At 42.6% G+C, this 20,333-nt stretch overlaps 3 protein-coding genes and 2 long non-coding RNA genes across 11 annotated transcripts; 3 read left to right on the top strand and 2 right to left on the bottom strand.

Annotated features, from left to right (window-relative positions):
* Window positions 1-304: 304 nt before the first annotated feature.
* Window positions 305-3,709, top strand: LOC103999556 (cyclic nucleotide-gated ion channel 4-like). Its single transcript, XM_009421339.3, has 7 exons — window positions 305-822; window positions 1,301-1,516; window positions 1,731-2,044; window positions 2,391-2,499; window positions 2,562-2,798; window positions 2,886-2,972; window positions 3,055-3,709. Exons 1-7 carry the CDS (start codon window positions 385-387, stop codon window positions 3,568-3,570), a joined length of 1,917 nt encoding a protein of 638 aa, XP_009419614.2. The 5' UTR covers window positions 305-384; the 3' UTR covers window positions 3,571-3,709.
* Window positions 3,710-6,445: 2,736 nt separating this feature from the next.
* On the bottom strand, window positions 6,446-7,377 carry LOC135623839 (uncharacterized). The gene is made up of 2 exons (XR_010491519.1): window positions 7,238-7,377; window positions 6,446-6,730 (listed from the first exon to the last, which is right to left on the bottom strand). It is a non-coding gene; the product is annotated as an uncharacterized LOC135623839 (long non-coding RNA).
* A 51-nt stretch (window positions 7,378-7,428) lies between these two features.
* On the top strand, window positions 7,429-13,699 carry LOC103999553 (uncharacterized). 5 transcript variants are annotated; one of them, XM_065127245.1, is made up of 6 exons: window positions 7,429-8,926; window positions 9,605-10,004; window positions 10,066-10,798; window positions 11,102-11,303; window positions 11,409-11,977; window positions 12,936-13,699. In XM_065127245.1, exons 4-6 carry the CDS (start codon window positions 11,218-11,220, stop codon window positions 13,565-13,567), a joined length of 1,287 nt encoding a protein of 428 aa, XP_064983317.1. In that variant the 5' UTR covers window positions 7,429-8,926; window positions 9,605-10,004; window positions 10,066-10,798; window positions 11,102-11,217; the 3' UTR covers window positions 13,568-13,699. The 5 variants fall into 5 exon arrangements, with proteins under 5 accessions (XP_064983317.1, XP_064983318.1, XP_018673730.2 ...); XM_065127246.1 differs by having other exon boundaries at window positions 10,066-10,767; XM_018818185.2 differs by having other exon boundaries at window positions 11,102-11,977.
* Window positions 13,700-15,269: 1,570 nt separating this feature from the next.
* On the bottom strand, window positions 15,270-16,497 carry LOC108951242 (uncharacterized). Its single transcript, XM_018818219.2, has 2 exons — window positions 16,097-16,497; window positions 15,270-15,759 (listed from the first exon to the last, which is right to left on the bottom strand). Exons 1-2 carry the CDS (start codon window positions 16,405-16,407, stop codon window positions 15,702-15,704), a joined length of 369 nt encoding a protein of 122 aa, XP_018673764.2. The 5' UTR covers window positions 16,408-16,497; the 3' UTR covers window positions 15,270-15,701.
* A 1,034-nt stretch (window positions 16,498-17,531) lies between these two features.
* Window positions 17,532-20,326, top strand: LOC103999552 (uncharacterized). 3 transcript variants are annotated; one of them, XR_010491518.1, is made up of 5 exons: window positions 17,532-17,940; window positions 18,238-18,388; window positions 18,798-19,723; window positions 19,833-19,922; window positions 20,009-20,326. It is a non-coding gene; the product is annotated as an uncharacterized LOC103999552 (long non-coding RNA). The 3 variants fall into 3 exon arrangements; XR_672796.3 differs by having other exon boundaries at window positions 17,682-17,940; window positions 19,626-19,723; XR_010491517.1 differs by having other exon boundaries at window positions 17,536-17,940; window positions 18,238-19,723.
* The last annotated feature ends 7 nt before the right edge of the window (window positions 20,327-20,333 follow it).

Consider the following 20,333-nt stretch of genomic DNA (forward strand, 5'->3'; position numbering starts at 1 on the left):
GAGCCACAACATTGGCTGTAGCAGGAGTACCTGCATGCGTGTTGCAAGTTGGGAATACACACAAGCAATGAGTGAGACGACAAAACTTGAAGACACACAAACGATGAGCATCGTGGAAGAGCAGCTAACCCTGAACTGGTTATTTCAAGTGTGCATGACAGGGGCGTAGGTGACCCACTGCATCGCAATGAGGCAATCTTGTATTCCCTTTTCACATGGGGATACTTGTCCTTGCATAGTCGCAACAGTGACCGCTTTTGTCTTTTTGGGTTCTTCCTTACGTCTGACGATGTCATTTGCTGCTAGTACAACTATCTTGGGCTTCGACTGTCCACCATTCATCCTGCCACTCTTCCTGCTTCCACCATCTCCTCAGCCACCATCATGGCCGGTGAAGGCTCCTCGATGCCCTCGCATGACGAGGAGACTGTTGTCGCCAGCACGTTCCGCCGGAGGAACCCTTCGTCGGATCGCCAAGCCAAGTGGCTCCACGAGTGGAACCGCATCTTCCTCCTGATATGCGCAGCCGGGCTCGTCGTGGATCCTCTCTTCTTCTACGCCCTGTCCATCAGCAGCACGTGCGTGTGTCTCTTCGTCGACGGTTGGTTCGCGGTCACCGTCACCGCTCTCCGGTGCATGACCGACGCGGTGCACCTACTGAACATGTGCCTGCAGCTGGCGATGACCTACGACGCAACGCCGAGATCGAGCGTGGAAGAAAAGGATGCGTCCGCGGGCAGACCCATGGCTCACAGCCAAAGCTACCTGAGAGCGAAGACGGGCTTTCTCCTCGATCTGTTCATCATCCTCCCGGTGCCTCAGGTTGCGTGACCTTGCAACACCTGATCCTATCTTTCTCGACGAACACATAACTAAGACATTCAAGAAGAAAATGTTCTTTTCATTGCTATGCTTAGGTGAGTGAGTGCACGACGAGGGATTAATCTTTAGCCTATCTCTGTTTCTTAGGCATGAATTATTGCCATCGTTTCTTGGCGTTTTGCTCATTAACAGGAAGAGGACACTGGTCCTCAACGGCCTCCACAGGACATGCTCACATCCTAGTGTGCATACATACACAAATGAAGTAGCGCACACAAACACAAGCACCCCCGTGATCCCCACAAAAGATTCTTAATCATGCTTGCATGAATGCCACGCATCTTCTTCTCAGAAACAATCCAGGTTTACATGAAATCTGAATGAGATGCTGTTGCTTTCGTCGTTGAACACGAATGAAAAACCTTAATTACTGTGTTGCTGAGAAGTACTGTCACCGGATGGGGGTCATCTTTTGCAGGTTGTTCTGTGGGTCGTAGCTCCCGCAATGCTGTGCCAAGGAATGACGTCGACGGTGATGACTGTGTTCTTGATCTCGTTTCTCTCGCAGTACCTCCCGAAGGTCTATCACTCGGTCTGCTTCCTTCGAAGGTTGCAGAATTCTTTAGGCTACATCTTCGGCAACATTTGGGGAGGAATCGCTCTCAACTTGATTGCTTACTTCGTTGCATCGCATGTGAGTATGTTTGTTGTTTCTGTCATCCCCAAAGTGATCTGCTCGATTAACATCGAATGGTTCGAACAGAAGGCTGTGAATCAAATGTCACCTTGCCTTCGGATATGTTTGTGCCATGAGACACAACTCTATCCTGCAACCTCGATCACAGCCTTCAAACAATTCGTCAGAATTAGATTCGTACTCTATCCATCACAGCTTACACTGTCGACAGGCAGCAGGCGCTTGCTGGTACTTGCTGGGCATTCAGAGGGCAACAGAGTGCCTCAAACAGCAGTGCGTCGCAACAGATGGATGCAGAAATAGGACGGTGGCATGTGTAGATCCCATGTACTATGGCACCACCAGAGCAGCCATGGATGGGGAGAGATTGGCTTGGGCTAAAAATCTGCACGTACGATCGATGTGCCTCGATAGCAGTGGCAATTTCGAGTACGGATCTTATAAGTGGATAGTCAATCTGGTCACGAATCCTAATCGCTTAGAGAAGGTCTTGTTTCCGATCTTCTGGGGACTCATGACTCTTAGGTAAGCAGTTCTCATCTTCCTTTACCATAACATTGCTAATTATCTGTATCATTCATACATGGTTGTTGATAAGATATTCTGCAGAGTTTCTGGAAATGAAATCATCCCTTAACCAAGTTAACAAGGATGATCTCATGAGAGCCTTCCAACATCCATGCTGATATCTTTGGTTTCTTTGCGGAGAGTAAATTAGACGAGCAAACAGATTGATTCTGCTTCTCTAATACGTGAAAGATTTGATATTTGCATTCTCTGCTACTGAGGATGCCAATAATGTATGATAAAATGTTAAGATCAAAGTTAGAGTTTGCACTATATATGTTCGATTGTTTGTTTTGGCATCCAGCACGTTCGGGACGATCGAGAGCACAACCGAGTGGGTGGAGATCACCTTCAACATCATCATCGTTACTAGTGCGCTGCTTTTGGTTACGACATTGATCGGGAACATCAAGGTGAGCAATCTGATGGACCAATCATTCTGCTACAGTTGCTGGTGCTCATGAGCTTGGCGCAGGTCTTCTTGCACGCAACAACGTCGAAGAAGCAGGCGCTGCACTCCAAGATGCGGAGCTTGGATCGGTGGATGCGACGCAGGAACTTACCGTTTGAGATCAGGCGTAGGGTGCGGCAGTACGAGCGGCAGAGATGGGCTGCGACGAGAGGGGTGGACGAGTCTGAGATGGCACGGCGCCTGCCCGAGGGGATGAGGAGGGACATCAAGTACCACCTCTGCCTCGATCTTGTTCGACAGGTAATCGTTCGTTCATGGCGTTCCTGATGGTGAAGACATCAGCACCAGACTCTCTGCATATGAGACTAAAGATTAGAAGCATTGCAGGTGCCTCTGTTCCAACACATGGATGAGCTGGTGCTGGAGAACATATGCGACAGAGTCAAGTCTCTTCTCATCCCAAAGGGAGAAACCGTGAGCCCCTGCTGCGTTACGCATCTTCCTCGGTCTTCTTCTCTCCTTTGTGCTCGCATGATGATTCTGCAACTCCGCACAGGTCATAAGAGAAGGCGATCCAGTCCCAAGGATGCTGTTCGTGGTGAGGGGCCATCTCCAGAGCAGCCAAGTTCTGCGCGACGGCGTGAAGAGCTACTGCATGCTGGGACCGGGGAACTTCAGCGGCGACGAGCTCCTGTCGTGGTGCCTGATCCGCCAGTTCGTGGAGCGGTTGCCGCCGTCGTCGTCGACGCTCGTGGCAGCGGAATCGACCGAGGCGTTCGGGCTGGACGCGGACGACCTCAAGTACGTGACGGAGCACTTCCGCTACACTTTCGTCAGCGAGAGGGTGAAGAGGAGCGCTCGGTACTACTCGCCGGGGTGGCGGACATGGGCGGCGGTGGCGATCCAGCTGGCGTGGTGGAGGCACAAGCATCGGCTGACGCTGACGTCCTTGTCGTTCATACGACCGCGTCGGCCGCCTTCTCGGTGCTCGTCGATGGAAGAAGACAAGCTGAGGCTGTACACGGCGCTGCTAACATCACCCAAGCCTAACCGAGATGATTTCACAGTGTGAAAGGGTGATGATCCAAACAAGCACTTCATGATTACGATGAAGACGCCATTACCTGTGTCTTTTTACAGTACGAAATGGTTTATATGGGCTCTAATGATGTTTAAACTAATTATATCATTAAGAATATTAATTGTTATCATTTATTTGTCTTTGGGCAGTGTCCAGTCTTGCATTAGACGCCCGGCCCGGTCACTTGTGCATCACGATCCGATTCGATGGCCCGGTACTACACGGATCGAATATCGACCAACTCTTGTTCGATCCGATAACGGAAGATAAACCTCTTTGATCTCGATCCAACGGTCTAAGAAGACGCCCTAAAACTATAAATGAGTTCCCCAGATCGATCGGTTCTCATGTTACGTTATTGATCTTGATCTTGAATCCTCTCGCTCGCTCCTCTCTCCTTTCCCGGCCGGATGTGTTATTCCGTGCCTCCATTGTCGAAGTCCACCACCTCCCGGTGTCCCGTGGAAGTCGGACATCCGCCATCTCCGGCACCGCGCCTCCGGCAGCACATCCACAGAAGAGGACGAGCGTCGGAGATAGGCCTGAAAAGCTGTATAATGACAGTATCACATAAGATACGGGCTTTATGTGGGCCTCTCCCTCGGGCCATCTCCGTGGCTGGGCGCCGTGCCTCCCGGTCAAGTTTACAGTTGACACGCCTTGTAATGCTAACCTTCCCCTTTGCCTCCGATGATCTGGGAGTGAGACGGGAGACAAGGCTTGGTATTGAGATCAGCAGGCGCCAAGAGATCTAGTAAGTGGCAGCAGATATGGCTGATCCTCCAAAAGGTTCGATGTTTCGCATACTTGTTCTAAGATTACGAATGTTGGACGATATACTGGGGAGTTATAGATGAGGGGAAGCTGCAGTTTGGTAAGTCCAATCTTGTGTCATGAATATGGGGTCTAACATCCATCTTTTGCCTGTAGTTTATGGTTATTTGTGTCCTTCCCTTTCATCAGTGCTGCATCCGAAGCATTGCTCTTACATATGAGAGCTTCAACCACTTGGCAGCATCATTGCACAGACTATTTCGGAACTCATATTATCAGTATAGCAGGGTTTGCTTCTTTTGCGAGCTACTGTAGGTGTAAATACTCGTCTCGGGTTTGCCTATTTGAATATGGGTTTAGAGATCATGCTGATTGATATTAGGAAATATATTGTTTGAATTTTCTGTGTGGCGATGTACTGCTTCATATGCTAAATAGGAGACACTTCTTTAGATGTTAATCTTTGGAAGGAAATACATCGATTGGTATGATTTGACGGTACTACTTGGCCAACGGTTTGTGCCTTTTGAACCTTGTTGCTGAAAACATGATTTACATATTCTTCACTGATTGATAGAATTTAAATGCTCAAATAGCTTTATTCTGTCCACTTTAGCAACTTATTCCGATATTGATCTAGACTATAGAATAAATAAACTTTTTTTCTGCAAAGGGCAAGTGGTGAAGGTGGGATTTGATCCCAGAAACTTGTAGTGATTCGGCCAAAGGGTTTACTGGATGAACTAGCTAGCACCTTTAACAAATAATTTATTAAATGAGGTTAGAGAATACATCAAACGAATGTTTTAGGTGGATCTGGAATAAATAAACTTTTATTATGAAGGTTCAGTTTTGAACCTTTTCATCTATTTGGGTTGCACCTTACTCTGGATAATATTTCCAGTCAGTTGCATGATGACTGCACTCTTATCTTTCTCTTACAACAGTTTATAAAATTGGGCATGCTTTCTTCTACACGTATGTTATTCTATAATCCTAACTTTATTTAATATTAACTTTTGCGAGATCTAGACACTATAAAAGATCTGGTGAAGATGTTGATTTAGTTATCGCTTGCTTCGACAAACTTCTTGTTCCTGGTGGATGCTTTCAGATAAGTCTTCGGTGGAAGGTTCAAAGATTGACTTTCTGAGGTCTACTTGGAACTTGCACTACCTTGGGACTGGATGAAAGAGCCCTTTGATGAATTCTTCTGTCAGATGTAATAGCATTGAGATGCTGAAGGCTTCAAATCTGGCCCATCAGCTGCTGGTATGCTATAATGATATGAAGAGCATTTAATTGTTTTTTCCTAATAGCAGCAAATGGAGCTTGAATTGTCAGTGGGAATCAAAAGGTGACAAAGTTAATTGTTCAGAAACATTGTCTTCCACTCTTGATAGATCCAAAATCCATGATGACTTTGGATGTCAGATGTGCAGCAACTAAATGAATATGTGCCAGGTTTGAGGATGCAGATGCCAAAATCATTTTGGAGGCTTTAGCTATGTGGCCAAGAAGATTTTTGTAGACTGGTATTGGTGCGAAAGAATGGTTTCCTTCTTTAGTTCTATGATGTTGAGCTCCTTGGTAAGTCATTGTGATATGGGAAGGTCCATTTTCACCTAATTTTATGCTTTCATTCTTTCTAAAACATAAGATGCAAAGGTTCTGTGTTGGAAATAATTCAACAACTAGCTCACAATCCAACAGAGATGGCTCAATCTCATCATTAGTGCTGCAAAGTCAGTTGTCATTGTAGTCTTTGTTATCTCATAGTCCAACCACTCATAGGCATCTAGGATCTTAGAATTTAACGTTGTATCCATGATATATTGGACACAGATGATGAACATTTTAAGAACATCAATATAAAACCATGAACATGATATACTTTGATTTGACATTATAAATCATAATGCTCTTTTATGAATCTATGCTGGACGCAAACCATTATATAGCTTTTTAATTATTATAGACTTGATTAAATAAATGGAATTGTAGCCGTCTTAGTCATTTCTTCGAGTTACAAACTGTCATGAAGTCCAGGAGAAGATAATAAGATGGATAAAGAGAGCAGTCATTTGAGGACTGACAAAAAAGAATATTCATTTAGTCATTTCTTTTCAAGTTATATTCATTTACATATAGACCCCATGATCCAGGACTTTGAAAGAAGAGGATTTCACACTTCTACTGATTCCATGGCAATGAATGCTGTTGTGTTAACTTCAGGTGCCGATGTGGCCCTAAAGAGTAATATCATGAGGCTTCCTATGCTGAAGTGAATAAAGCAGCCACGATGATGTATCACAAAGGAACCAAAGTCTGTTCCCACAATGCATTGCCACCCTGGTCCATATGATTGATCAAACTCCTGCAAAAGCAAACCCCATATATGAGCAGAAGAAAAGAATGGGGGTAGAAGGTATACTTTCTTGCTGTCCCTTGTGTTCTCATTGTTTTATTAGGTCTGTGTTTGCATTAGCTCTACCAAATTCTAATGCAGGATACATTTGATGCCCTTAATCACCTTAGTGGCCTGCAACAGTTGATGCAAGATGGCACTAAATTCCCGCATCTTGTCATGTGACCAAAAGATTTTCATGACAAAGTGCAGGGCATCACTTACATACACACGTACATAAATACATACATGCATACAAATATATGCATATATATATTTGAATGTCGATCACAATGGTTAGTATAAATCCTGCATTTACAAATGCCACAGACTCCATAAAAATGAGCTTATATGGAAGCATGAAGCTGCATATTGTAATGCAAACTTTGGATTGAGCGCTTGCATCTTAAGGCAAAAACACCCTTAGATTTCTTTCCTTGTTTGACATGGCTGTCATAAATGATAAAACTTCTGTACCTTTTTTTATGAAGGAAGCTATCTCGGTGGACTCAGTGACATCAAAGAGGTCAAGGGCCTTTCCTGCCAGGCGGAGCGCATCTTGCTGCATGGTCTACAGCATGTCTGCTTCACCTATCACTGCCTTGCTCTCCATCATGGCTAACAGTGCACATTGAAGAGGATTTAAAAGACTGAATGAAGATAAGGCTGATCTGTCTGGAAGAAGAATTGAAGTGTTTATGAAGGAAAGGAAGATTGTTATTTATAAGCATTGGAGGCTGGATGCATTCCAGGAAGAGACATGTCAATCAGATGTCAAGCTTGTGGCTACTGACTGGGCCAATTTGGCAACCTAGTTGTGATGGGATATATATGGACCCACTTTTGGCTTGAGAGGTTACCTCATGCATTTTCTGGTTCTCCTACAGCCAGATGGCTCCTGGCAGCCCATGAGGTTGTAACTGGAACTTTCTTCCTCTGGTGTTCGTCTCTTTGCACAGTGCTGACTCCCCCTTTTCTGTCCCAACCAAGACAAGAAACCTAAATCTGTGGTTGTGATAAGGTTGTAATCTCATCCACACTCTTGAAAGTTCCCTGTCAATTGACTGCAAATTGTTCATTCAATGATGGAAGGGAACTTCCTTCTGTTGTCTGATCCATATGCAATCAAGAGGATATAATGGTATTGCTTGCATGGTGCTAAGTTGTTGATCTGGACGCAGTTGTTAGCACATCCGAGTCTCTCTTTCTCTCAGAACTTGCAATAGCAGAGCTCAACGAGGAAGGAAAAGTATCATTGTAAAATAGCATTCATGCATATGGACCTGGAGCATTGCAGGAGTTTCTTCACCGACTTATTGAAATGGAAAGGAAATAGCTCACATCTGAATCAACTAGTGAAGTTAATGTTTGAGAGCAATTTCAGTTCATGGATGGAGTGCAAAACTACTAAGATAGCCACCTTGTGAATCAGCTGCAGCCTACTAGTGCTCACCGTCACTGGTTGCTCGGCCATTGATTGGAGAAGATTTTTGCTTGAATTGTCTTATAAGATATAAATACATGGACTTTTTTCTTCAGGCTTTATCATAAAACGTTGTGTCAAATACCTTAAAATGTTTGGTTATCCATTGGTTGAGATCATGCAGGTGAAATAGATATTGTCGCTCTTCAGATACCAGCAATTTCTAAAATTTGGACACGGAATTGACAACAACCTCTTTTGGGATAATTCTTGGATGAGAGTCTTCACAATTGTACTTATAATCCAAACTTGAATACTGACCTCTGAGCTGTCCACTGATATCAACTTCATCTATCATCTGTATATGGTTAGGCAACCAGCTTGAAAGACGAATGGATATATCAGGATTGGAAGGTCTATATGGATTTTAGATATCTGGTTCATTGCTTTGTATTTTGCTGGTTTCTACCTCATCCACCTATTCCAATGTTGTGCAGATGGGATCAGACATTTTCTTTTCTTCCAGGAACAGCTGTCTTATGAGGACCTATGATGACTCCTTCCCAGTATCTTCCCATAGCAACAAACTGGTTTCACATCTTTAATCACTGCTTCTATGGTTGTGGTACATATCCTGAAATATATCATAATTCAATTGTACAAGATGTGCATGATTGTTGTTTAGATTGTTGGGTTTCACACTCATGAGGAGTGTTTCTTCTGCTATTGAAGATTCTTGCAGGGTGAGTGATGAGTTGTACACTTCAACTGGTTTTAGTTCATAAAATTTAATTACCAAAAGAAGTGCATAATTATTTATCTCCAAGTGAACCTTTAGGGAACATGACTGTTACTGAAAATTTAATATCAGATGTATGTTCATAACACGTTTCCTGAACATAAATTTTGTACTGGAAGCTTGTCATGTTAGTAATTTTTTAAAAGTAAAATAGCTAAAATCTTAATTTATTTACGTTGTTTTCGTCATGAGCTTTCCGATGTTAAGATCTTGCTATTTCTTTCTGCTGGTATATGGTGTACATATCGGTACTCATTTCTTTCTACTGGTATATGGTATACATATTGCTTAACATTTCAAAATTGCATATAGAACCCTGCAAAGTCAGTGGTTTTGGTTTTCGTATTTATCCCTTTCTAAGTTCAAGTTTTGTATATATCGTTTCAGATATAAAAACTTGCATATATGTCAATATGGTTAATCTACATTAGCTATTCTAATTGATTGTTAGTTGAAACTTTTCCAGGATTATGTTGTCCAGACTTTGCAAGGATACATATGTACTTTCTGGCATACCAGTTCTTCATGAACTTGAACTTTTATTCTCCTTTCTTGTCTCAACTCCTATCAGGATTTTCTAAAACAACAAATCATTCATTTGTCTGACTTCCTGTGAACTCAGGAACACATGCATTATTGGGATTGGGAGAACTGGCAGGGAGCAGCTCTGATGGTGGGTCACCAAGCAACTACAGACTTCCCACATGCAGGAGGAAATTGGCAGAGTGCAGCTTCCATGGAGTCACGAAGCAACTCTAAGCTTTTTACCTCCATGCAATGCTCAAACACACCAAAAAAGGCTACTACTGCATCTTGTAGTGTAGTATGGGTAGCAAAGTTTAATGGTCCACTGCATCCTCTAGCCCTTGTTATTTAAAAGCTGGTGGTGTACATTGATCTTTTGGATCCACCTCTTCCGTTCCAGGCACTAGAAGCCAGAGTTTGTTTTACAGATTACCACCAACCACTGTCCAACATTCTCTTTATCATCATCATATCTGAGAATAAGGTCTTCTGAAGAGGTATGGATCCAAAACTTTCTATGTATCAATTCTTACTGCTATTGATTGAACTGTTTGATAGATGATCAGAATGAGGAGGAAGCGTCATGAGAATCCAAAAGAGGATAAAAAGAAGGAACACCATGGTGATCATGCTTGAACAAGTGAGTAGTTTCTGCCGTGCATGCTGACACAAGTTCTTCTGCCTGGTTGCCTGTTTCTTCTGCATATGGAATCCGTCTCTTTCATTGTGCTTCCATCTCCCAGCCTACTCTGAGCAAGGCGCAAGAGTAAGTCACCTCTCACGGGTGATATCCCAAAGAAGACAAGGGCTCTCACGTGGGGGAAGGGGCCAATGACACGCCCTCTTATTTATTGATTGGGATGCGTGCTACCACAGTTCACATATATGATGCTCTTAGTGGTCCATCACCAGATTTGTTCTCCCCTCCTCTGCCATCCATCAGAGACACCCACCTATTACAGCTTCTCTTTTTCGTGTGATGATAATATAGGCTGTGTTCGATGCGTTTGCCAATGCAAATAGAGCGCATTCCCAATAATTTAATGACGCAGTGATGAACTTATTTTGTGGGCCCTAAGATGGATGGCAAGAGATCTTCCACAGCAGCTCCTCCATTAAGGTCTACCACATTGAGTGTTTGCTCTCCATGTGTCATGCGTACATGGGAAGACCTGCTTCGATCAATCAAATGCAAAGCCCATTTTGTTTGGAGTTGTAGTATGTACTCACTGCTCGGCCAGGGATCTACCTTGGATTCATGTAAGTCAACGGGGTGCCTCTCTCGGATCTGGTATGTCTGATCTCGTACCCGGTCATCCCCTCCTATTAATGAACTTGCCATTTCCATGCCTCTCTCTCTCTCTCTCTCTCTCTCTCTCTCTACGATGGAAAGGGGAGTTCAAGATTGGAGGACAGTCTACCTACAATAAAAGAGTGCAACTGTCCTAGCTTTCCTGGTTGTGTATCATGCCAAAGGCCCAAGCATTCCATGTCCTAGATACCCATTTGGCTTGTCTTTTCTCTCTTTTGTGATCGTGATGTTGATGTCTTGCTAATGCTTCTCTCTCTCTCTCTCTCTCTGTTAAATCAACAGACCTGGAGCTGCCATTTTGTTGCACTGGGTCATTGGATTCTCCTTTGGAGCCCTTATTATGCGTTTTCCCTTGGTTGGGTAGCTCATCAAACGCTATGAGGAGAATATAGTCCTTGATGGAATCTTCTCTGCATATGGAAGGGAATGTCAATCCTACTGGTGCGATGGACTGGCTGGAGTTGCCATGGTTGCTAGAGACATGGTAATGGAGCATGTAGGATCAGAATACGCACAGTGAGAGAGAAGGGGAAGGAGGGAAGAAGATGTCTACTCTTTGGTTCACACTGAAGAGATCTCTCCACTGCAGGTCTGACCCTTCTGATGTCCACGAGCCAAAGGCCAGGGGCCATCTTGGCACCATCTTGTCCAGGAAGACATGCAGGTCTGGTTGCTCCAGATCCATGGCCAACCTCCGAGATGTAATCCATGGAGGCAGGAGGCAGATTGAGAGGCCAAGCTGCTGCAGCCCAAGGTCTATTGGGAGCAGTGAGGTCCTGAACCCCATTGCCCATGAGGTAGTTCTCAGTGACTCCGGGTGTGAGCTCAAGATAACTGGATTTCGGAGTCACTATGACGGTGGTGGTGGCGAGGTAGGATCCACGTTTGTGGGCACCCTCAGGCCTGGGACTCCCGGCCCCGGAGGATGGAGCACCAGTCCTCCAAGAAAGGCTAATCGGCTTCTCGCCGATCGAGAGGGTTATCCCCTTTGGGGTTCTTCACTTTCTAATGATGTTCTTGGCAACGTCGGAGCTAATCATTTTCCTTTGGAAGCCAGGTCTTATGCTGGGGCTGCCACTCCTACAATCTGCCATAGATGTGGTGACCAGTTTGGGAAATGGGAGGCTTTGGAGGCACATCATCTGTCCAAGCATGCAGGTAAAGAGGGCAAACCCTTCTTTCTCTTCGTACTCTCTCACTGCTGCAATGCTTCATTCATTTATGCTCTTGCTTTTCTGTTCCTTGGTGTTTGATGTGGTAACTTCTTTTCTTTCTCTTTTCTATTAGAAAGGGTGATTTTTTAAGATTTCTTCTTTTTTTTAATTATGTCCTAGTTGTCTATAAATCGAAAAAAGTTTCTGAAATATTCTGTTTAGATCTCACCAAATGCTAGTCAATTTGTGGCTTTATTGTTGTCCTACTTTGAACATTGGCTTTTTATATTTTTCTTTCATCAGAACTATGAAAACCTGCTTATGATATTAGTTATGTCCTACATTAGCAAGTGTACCATTCAGATCTCTTTTAACATGAAGCTGTTATGCTTATTATTATTATTTTTGAGTCACTAGGCTTCTCATTCTGGTGGTTCTTTTCCTGGTTAATTGCAGGCACATTATGCTTTGCAGAATAAATTCATTATAAGCTCTGTGAAAATCCACATCTGTTACCAATTGTCTTATATATTTTCAGGCTAACTATGGTGTGAACTCTATTGGCTTTTACTATCCTATTCCAAATGGGACACTGTTACTTGTTCTTCATCCAGCTCAAGTCTCCATTTAGTTTCAGATGAAACAACTTTTAAATGAGAGTACTAGAACAAATTCTTAAGCCAACAGCATCAACTATTAGCAATAAAATAGTTGGTAACTGTTACTTGAATTTTGTTGTTGCCAGGGCTCCTCCTTTTTTGGCGCAGCTGATGTGCATTAGCAGAAGTAAATAATGTTTCTTGTTTCTATTGAATCTTCTGTAGTTGTCCTGGCTAATTGTATCAGTTAATAGGTGCTGTACTGCTTCATGCTTCTCAAAAGCATGAACAACTTTGTATCTTACTACTGAATGTACTTGTTTAGCTTCATATCTCAGATAAACCTATTCATTTTTTTGGCAGTTACTGAACTACTAGAAGGCGACTCTTCTCGGAAGATAGTAGAAATAATATGCAAGGCAAGTTGGTTGAAGTCTGAGAGCAGTTGTGGACGGCTAGAACGGGTCCTAAAGGTCCATAACATGCAAAAGACTCTCACTCAGTTCGAAGAATACCGGGAAATGGTAAAGATTAGAGCCAGCAAGCTTCCCAAAAAGCATCCACGATGCTTGGCTGATGGAAATGAACTGTTAAGGTTCTATGGTACAACAGTCTGTTGTTCTCTTGGCATAAATGGTTCTTCAAACCTTTGCACATCAGATAAGTGCAATGTTTGCCGCATTCTAAGACATGGATTCTCCAAAAGAAAAGAGATGAAGGGAGTCCTGGGAATGTTCACAACTTCCACTAGTCGCAGAGCACTAGAATCAGTTCAAGTACTTGAAGATCACCCTTCCATAAGAAAAGCCTTGCTGATATGTAGAGTCATTGCCGGGAGGGTTCACAAGCCAATGGATAAATTACAGAATTTGACTGGTCAGTGTGGGTTTGATTCAGTGGCAGGAAAAGTAGGTCCTTATGCAAGTATCGAGGAGCTCTACCTTCTCAACCCACGGGCTCTTCTACCATGTTTCGTGGTAATCTGTAAACCGTGAAGAGATTCGAACTGATACTTCTTTTTGCAGCAGTGCTTTTGATACCCATGAAACATTATTGTTTTAGAGGGTTGGTTTTTTGTTGCGGAGGATTTCCAATCCATGCACTTTGTCAAATTTAGGTTTGCCTCATTCTTAGAGCTTTGGTTGTATCTGAAATGCAACTATTTGTTCATCACATAACCTTGATCGTTACAAATAACTGTTGCTGCATGTGAATTGGCCTCAACTTGCGCTACTGTCTAAATGGTAGATCTATAAGGTCCATCTGAAAGAACGGTTAGTGCAATCTTCCTCCGTAAAGGGTGCCTACAAATGGGGATTTAGCAGCATAAATTGAGATATGCTAAGTGTGCTGCTTCCGAGGACCTGAATGGAGGCATTTGCACAAAGGGGCAAGGGATCATGTCAGACTTCCTATACCATGAAGCAGGTATGCATGCCCACCCTTTGTTCCATAGAACTGCTACTTAATGTTTTGCAGAGATGAACGACAATTTCATACCACTTTCACTTCTGTTTTAACCTATTTATTTTTTGCCCCCTTTTATTATATAGAAGTCCAAGTTAGAAACAGAGCCATAATCTATTGAACTGTTCTTACCAACCTAGATTGGAAGTTGGAACTTAATCATAAGAAATATGAATGGTGAGTCTGTCCACCTAAACAGCAGTGTCCTAAGAAATATGATTGGACATGATACCTTCAATACCCTGTTTTTGCTTATTATAGCTTTGCTGCAGTCTGCTCACAGGAAATATTGCCAAAATCTATCTTATTTTTCTGATTCTTTAGGTTAGGGAGTGGCCTGTTATGTTCAGTGATTTCAATAGGCGCTCGGGCGCTCGCCTAGGCGCTCGGGCGAGGCGAGGCGAGGCCCGAGCGCCTCGCTTCATGTCCAAGCGCCTCGCTTCAACGAGGCGCCGCCTAGGCGCTCGCCCGAGCCCAGGCGTCGGGCGCTTCGGGCGAGCGCCCGGGTTAAACCAGGTGACCGAACCAGTGTTTTACGTTTGTCGTCGCTCGCCGCTCGCCGCTCGCAGCTCCCGCTCCCACTCCCACTCCCACTCCCACTATCGCTCGTCGCTCCCGCTCCCGTTACCGCTGTGGTTGCCTTAGCAGTCTCGGTCTTCTCACACTCTTCTCACTATACTGTTAACAGTATATTAACAGTATACTGTTAACTATATACTAATAATAGTATTTTTATTTATTAGATTAATAATATATTATTTTGATTTTAATATTATTAATTTTTATTTATTTAAAATTATTATTAGGTTTCAGAATAAATGGCAAGTGTACAGAGCAACTCAATAGATTTGATGTAAAATTTTATTGTTTTGATTTTTTAGACTTTTTATTAATATGACATTGTGATTTTGTACTCGATTTTCTTAATTTAATAGCATATTTTTTATTTAAATAATTATATTAATTATATTATATATTTTTATATTTTAGCGTCTCGCTTCGCTCGGGCGAGCGCCTCGAGCGTTTTTGGACCTTGGCGCCTAGCGCTTTTTAAATCACTGGTTATGTTATGCTTCCCAAGTTGCTTTCCTGGATCCCTGACTTTATTAGTTTGTAGTTCCCAGTCGGCCTATTTTTTGATGTGTTGTCAATTACGGCATGAGCCTATAAATAATAAGTTTCAAATAATAGTACAAAATTGAAGATAGTGATTAGACAAGGAGCATCAGCTTTGTCAACAAACAGACAAGGTTGCATCAGTCATCACTATATAACACAATATGTTACATCTGAATCTGCTCATCTTTCAATGTCTAGATTTATTCCTTTAACAAAAGACAGGTATAAGATCAAGCTGCTACCAATTGTGGCTTAGTTTGTTCTGAACTGCATCACTGCTTTCAGTGAAATCTTTGGACTGCTTAAGAAGTTGAGAGTTGGAAAACTTTCAGATTTCTGCAACACTGAAGTTGGTGATGTTCTGATATCAACAGGTTTTGCTTCATGCTTAGCTTTTGTGTGGAGAAGAGTATGAAAGAAGAAAATATACATCCCCCCAATAGGAATAAGTAATTACCAAGCATAGAGCATTCATCATCTTCTTATCTTCCATCATCTTCCTTTTCCTTCTTTTTCATGGTAATTTGTACATTGACTTGGGCACTAGAACAAATATGCTGCGGGAACAAATGCTGGCACAACCGAAGAAACATCTTTGTACCTGAAAACAGGACAAACTGCCATGAGGATGCATCAAAAGAAGAGAAAATATTTACTGTCAATCTAACAAATTTCATCCAAACCTTCCTGCTTGATTTACTATTTAATGTGAGACTGCATCACATTGTAGTTGACATGTGAGGGATTATAATAACAAGGATCATTCTGATTACATGAAGATGATGAAATAGATTGAGAACTGTAGCTCAACCATTAGCTGCAGCACTTAAAACACTGTGCTGAGGAAATCGAGTTGTATCGTGAATGGGTTTTTGGTAATTATCAGTCAAAAATAGGCCTACAAGTTACTAGAAGAAGAAGCCTTCGAGGGAGGTTACCGGTGATCGTCGCTGTTAGCGCGAGGAAGAACCCGACGGGAGACGCCGCCCTTTGCCTTGGCCGCCCTGCCGGCGGTCGTCTTGCCGTCCCGCGCCGCCGCGGAGCAGTTCTCGGATATCGCCGCGAGTGACGGCCTCCACATCGTCGTGGCGTCGTTCCCGGCTTCCCCACCGCGGCGTCGGCGGCGGCGGCGTTCTTCACGGGGAGCGGCGGGGAGTCCGATCGGGGCGCCTGCCGCCCGGGTCTCAGGCAGCGCCTTCTCGGGCCACGGAGCTCCGCAACCGCACTGGAGGAAGTCGGCCAGCCTCATCCTCCGCTTCCCTTCAGAGAGAGAGAAAGAGGTACTGATTTAATGTATTTACGATTAATGCCAGTAGGAGTCACATACGACCGCGTGGTTTCTATTGGTGCATTGGCCTTTATATAGATCCTGTCGGACTGCAAAAAGACCAAAATACTCTTTCTAACATTAAAGGAGGCTCTACTGTCCCTGTCAGATATTGTGGTGGATTAAGAGAAATCCACCAGTAATTTTCGGTCCTCGATATATAATGGATCATGTTTGGCTTGTCCCGATGACTAAACTTGCTCGAGAAACAACAGAAAGTATCATTACCCTTGTTCATGGATCACATTAGTTCATAGTTTGTTTCATCGACGATCATTGATGAACCCAACTTGTCTATTTCTTCTAGTATCACTCCGGCAAGTTCTTTCTACATTGGATTGAACTGGAACACAAGCTGTCACTCGTCATGCACCAATGATAACCTATGCGGCAAACACGAGGAATCCACAAGTTGATGCAGCAGCACAAGACTCTGCTGCTCCCGAGCTCTCCATCACTCATTCTACTGCCCTGTCGAAGCAGGTCTCTGGAGAAGCCAAAGACTGTGTTGCAATCAGAAGCATTCAGTGTGGACAGAATCCTCCCCGTTGGTGGCTCCAAATGACCTGTGCATCATCTTCTACTCGGAACAAGCAGAAAAATCTTGCTCCATTGGTGTGTGTGGTTGCTGCGAGCCAGGCATCGTCTCGATCATGAAGAGGGCTTACTATGGATGCATGCATCTCTTCCTCTGCTCTGTTGATGTTCCCTGTGACTGTGAGGCCACTGTCATGCCATTAATTCTGTTGTTTTGGTGCCTGGCCATGATCCCGAGTGTCATCTGCTGCTGCAGAAACAGATGAGCGAAGGAAGTGGAACCAACGAACACCACAGGCAGAGTGGCATTCAGTCACTCTCACCCTGATTGTTCCATTGGTATCCATGGCAGCATCAACCAGTTAGGTCGGATAGAAATGTGCATCAAGATCATCATCTCCAGCCATGGCGTTGAGTTTGACCTCTGCAAGTTGCTAGCTGAGGACATGATCAGGTAAAATATCTGAGGCTCCTTGTTCTTGATGATTTCTGATTAGGTGAATCCCGGCATCGATAACATCACAATTATCACCATCATTATCGAAGATTATTTTGCTATTTATTTTATGTTCTTTTTCATCAAGAAGTATGTGCTTCAGCAAATTATTATTATTATGATAATTATATTATTACACTATTAATACCGATGCAGTCCATCGAGAGAGGGCTATATATGCAATTTTGTGCGGATTACCTATAGATGTGTATATTTTTAGTTCGGTCCTTCTCTTCCACTCAATGCAAAAGACGGCCTTCCCCAAAGATATCGCCGCCGATTTCTCCGGCTCTGGTGACCTCTTGAATTCTCGATCAGTTCTCTCGTTGGCCCATTTCCTTGGCATCTTTTTTTGCGGACCTTCTGGTAGAGTGACGCAAATCCTTTGTTCGCACATTTTTTGCGGATCGAATTAAGACATTGTAAGTTCTTTCTTGTGGGGCTTTGTTTGACCGATTTCTAGGGTTTTCTTGTTCTCGATCTGGGATTTGCTTTCTTTCCATCGTTTTAACAGATTTGAGTGCTGTCATGCCGATGTAAAGATATTTTCTTTTTACAAAGTATTGCAATGTTTGTTTTCATCTGATATGAGAATTTTGCGAGCTTGTTTAGACAATATGTCTGCTCTCCTTTCGGAATTCGTGGAATCGAGTCCACTGTTTTCTTTATTTATATTCATTTCCGTAATGGCATTACGTTTGTTGATTGTGTCGTCGCAGTGGAAAAGCGAGATCTTTTTCGCCCGCAATTATACTCATTTAACATCAGCTATATACTCGAGAAGATAGCAATTGGTGGTTATTCTCTGATAGAAAGTTATTTTCTTTTGGGTGCACACGGCTGATACATCAGCTTTGGCTGATTAAAAATGTGAGTTTTTGTTTCACTGATAATTTCCATTCATAATCGGGATATTGCTACTAGTGAAAGGTACCATTGTGATTGTTTGTGACTCTCGTCACTCTCCATGTTTATGCCATTACATGTGATCAACAGAGATGTCTTCCATCAATTGACGTTGTTGAAGCAACAGATTTCTATGTAGAACATATAGCAACCTTATTCTGGATAGTGATAAAGGCATTCCAACTCCCGGCCATTTACCTGATTCTTGATATTCATCAAATCTCCTAGTACTCTGCAAAATAACTTACAATTTATTTTTCCACTTGGTATCTAAATGATGATTTATTTTGCCTTTGAACTGAGTAATTATTTTGCACAAAGAAGATATTTTGCTGAGCCTGAGATTTCACATTACTGTTTGTTTAAATTTTAGGTCAGACAGTGAGCCGATTGATACAAAGCAGTACCTCGAGGAAACTTGCAAGCCAAAGTGTGTGTGTCCTTTACACGCATACCATGTGTTTAAAACTTCTGTGACATTTCTGCAAAGCTTCTTGATTTTTCTTATTTTTATGTACACCTAGTGAGATTTATAAGTAGATATATTGGAAAGTGGAAGACATTCTTCTGTTTGATTATGGTGTAGTTAAACTTTGACAATTACTGAAAAAAGGAACAGATTCCATGTATTTGTGATCTTTTATTAAAGTTCTTCTAGGAAAGTCCTCCTCTCTCTCTCTCTCTGTCTCTCTCTTCTTTTCTTTTGGGGGATGGGGTTGGGGTTGCTCCCCTTCACCTCACAGAAATAGCATTTTACCAAGGTAACAACTAGGTTCTTATCATTCTGTGCTTTGTATGTTTCATTTCTGTACCCAGTCAGTGTTACTATATATATTTTTGTTTGAGACTGTTAGATATTATTGTTGTTAGTTCAAGTGGCCTCAACTTTTGAATGAACAGTATTACTACTTATAAATAACATGCACACAGCAATATATGGTTTCTAAGCCAAGTATTCTTCTATTTGGTTTATCAAAGACATCTTTGAGACAACAATTGTATGAAGTCCCTAGAGTTGCAAGCTTAATGAGACCCTAGAGAAATATATTTTGATAATTAATTGTTGGTTCAGATTGAAGGTTGTCAAGAGACTGCTTTCGGATTTAATTGTTGTTATTGTTTTTACAGAATGATTACTTGCCACATACATGTTTTTGTGCCATTTTCCATCTGCTGTGTTTCATGAATAAAATTGCATTAGGCAAATTGGAGCCGTGATCAAGTACCGACAGTTAAGATGAGGAACATTACAAGGTTACAGGTCCATAGTGCTGAAGTTTGTTAGAGCACCATTACTCGGTGATTATTTATCCTCATCGATTGTCTCTGTTGTGTACTATTTGTTTCTCCAACAACTATTTATTAATGTCATAGAACTGACTTCAACAAGCATGCTTAATCCATGCAGGCATGTGTTGAGAGAATCAAAGAAGATGAGACTGGGCATAAGCATTGTACCGGGCAATATTTTGATTACTGGATGTGTATCGACAACTGTGTAAGTATTCTGCCTCAGGTTTCATTCTTCTTGTAGGACAGAGCGACAAATGTGTATCAGCTGAAGTTTCTATTTTTCGACCATAGGTTGTGCCAAAAGTTTTTGACAAGCCGAAGTGATAGGAGAAGAAATTATTGCACCATGAGTTCAAGTGAGTTACATTTTGAACTTTAATAGGAGGCTTAATGTTCATTTTGCCACTACCATGCACCTCCAAGCACCAAACTTGTACTTGGTCCTAAAACCAGTTGGCCTCTCTTCTCAAGAACAATTCCTAGTGGGTATGTTTTGGAAACCTCTGCAAGAAGGTAATAAAGAGCAATTCTCTGCAAGCAACTGATCAGACAATGAGTTTACTGAATCTTTTTTGACAAATGGAGTAAAAGGAGATCTATTTGTGGTTATTGTGAT

The sequence above is a fragment of the Musa acuminata genome, chromosome BXJ2-9 (genome assembly GCF_036884655.1).
Source record: "Musa acuminata AAA Group cultivar baxijiao chromosome BXJ2-9, Cavendish_Baxijiao_AAA, whole genome shotgun sequence".
In the NCBI taxonomy this organism is placed as follows: Eukaryota; Viridiplantae; Streptophyta; class Magnoliopsida; order Zingiberales; family Musaceae; genus Musa; species Musa acuminata.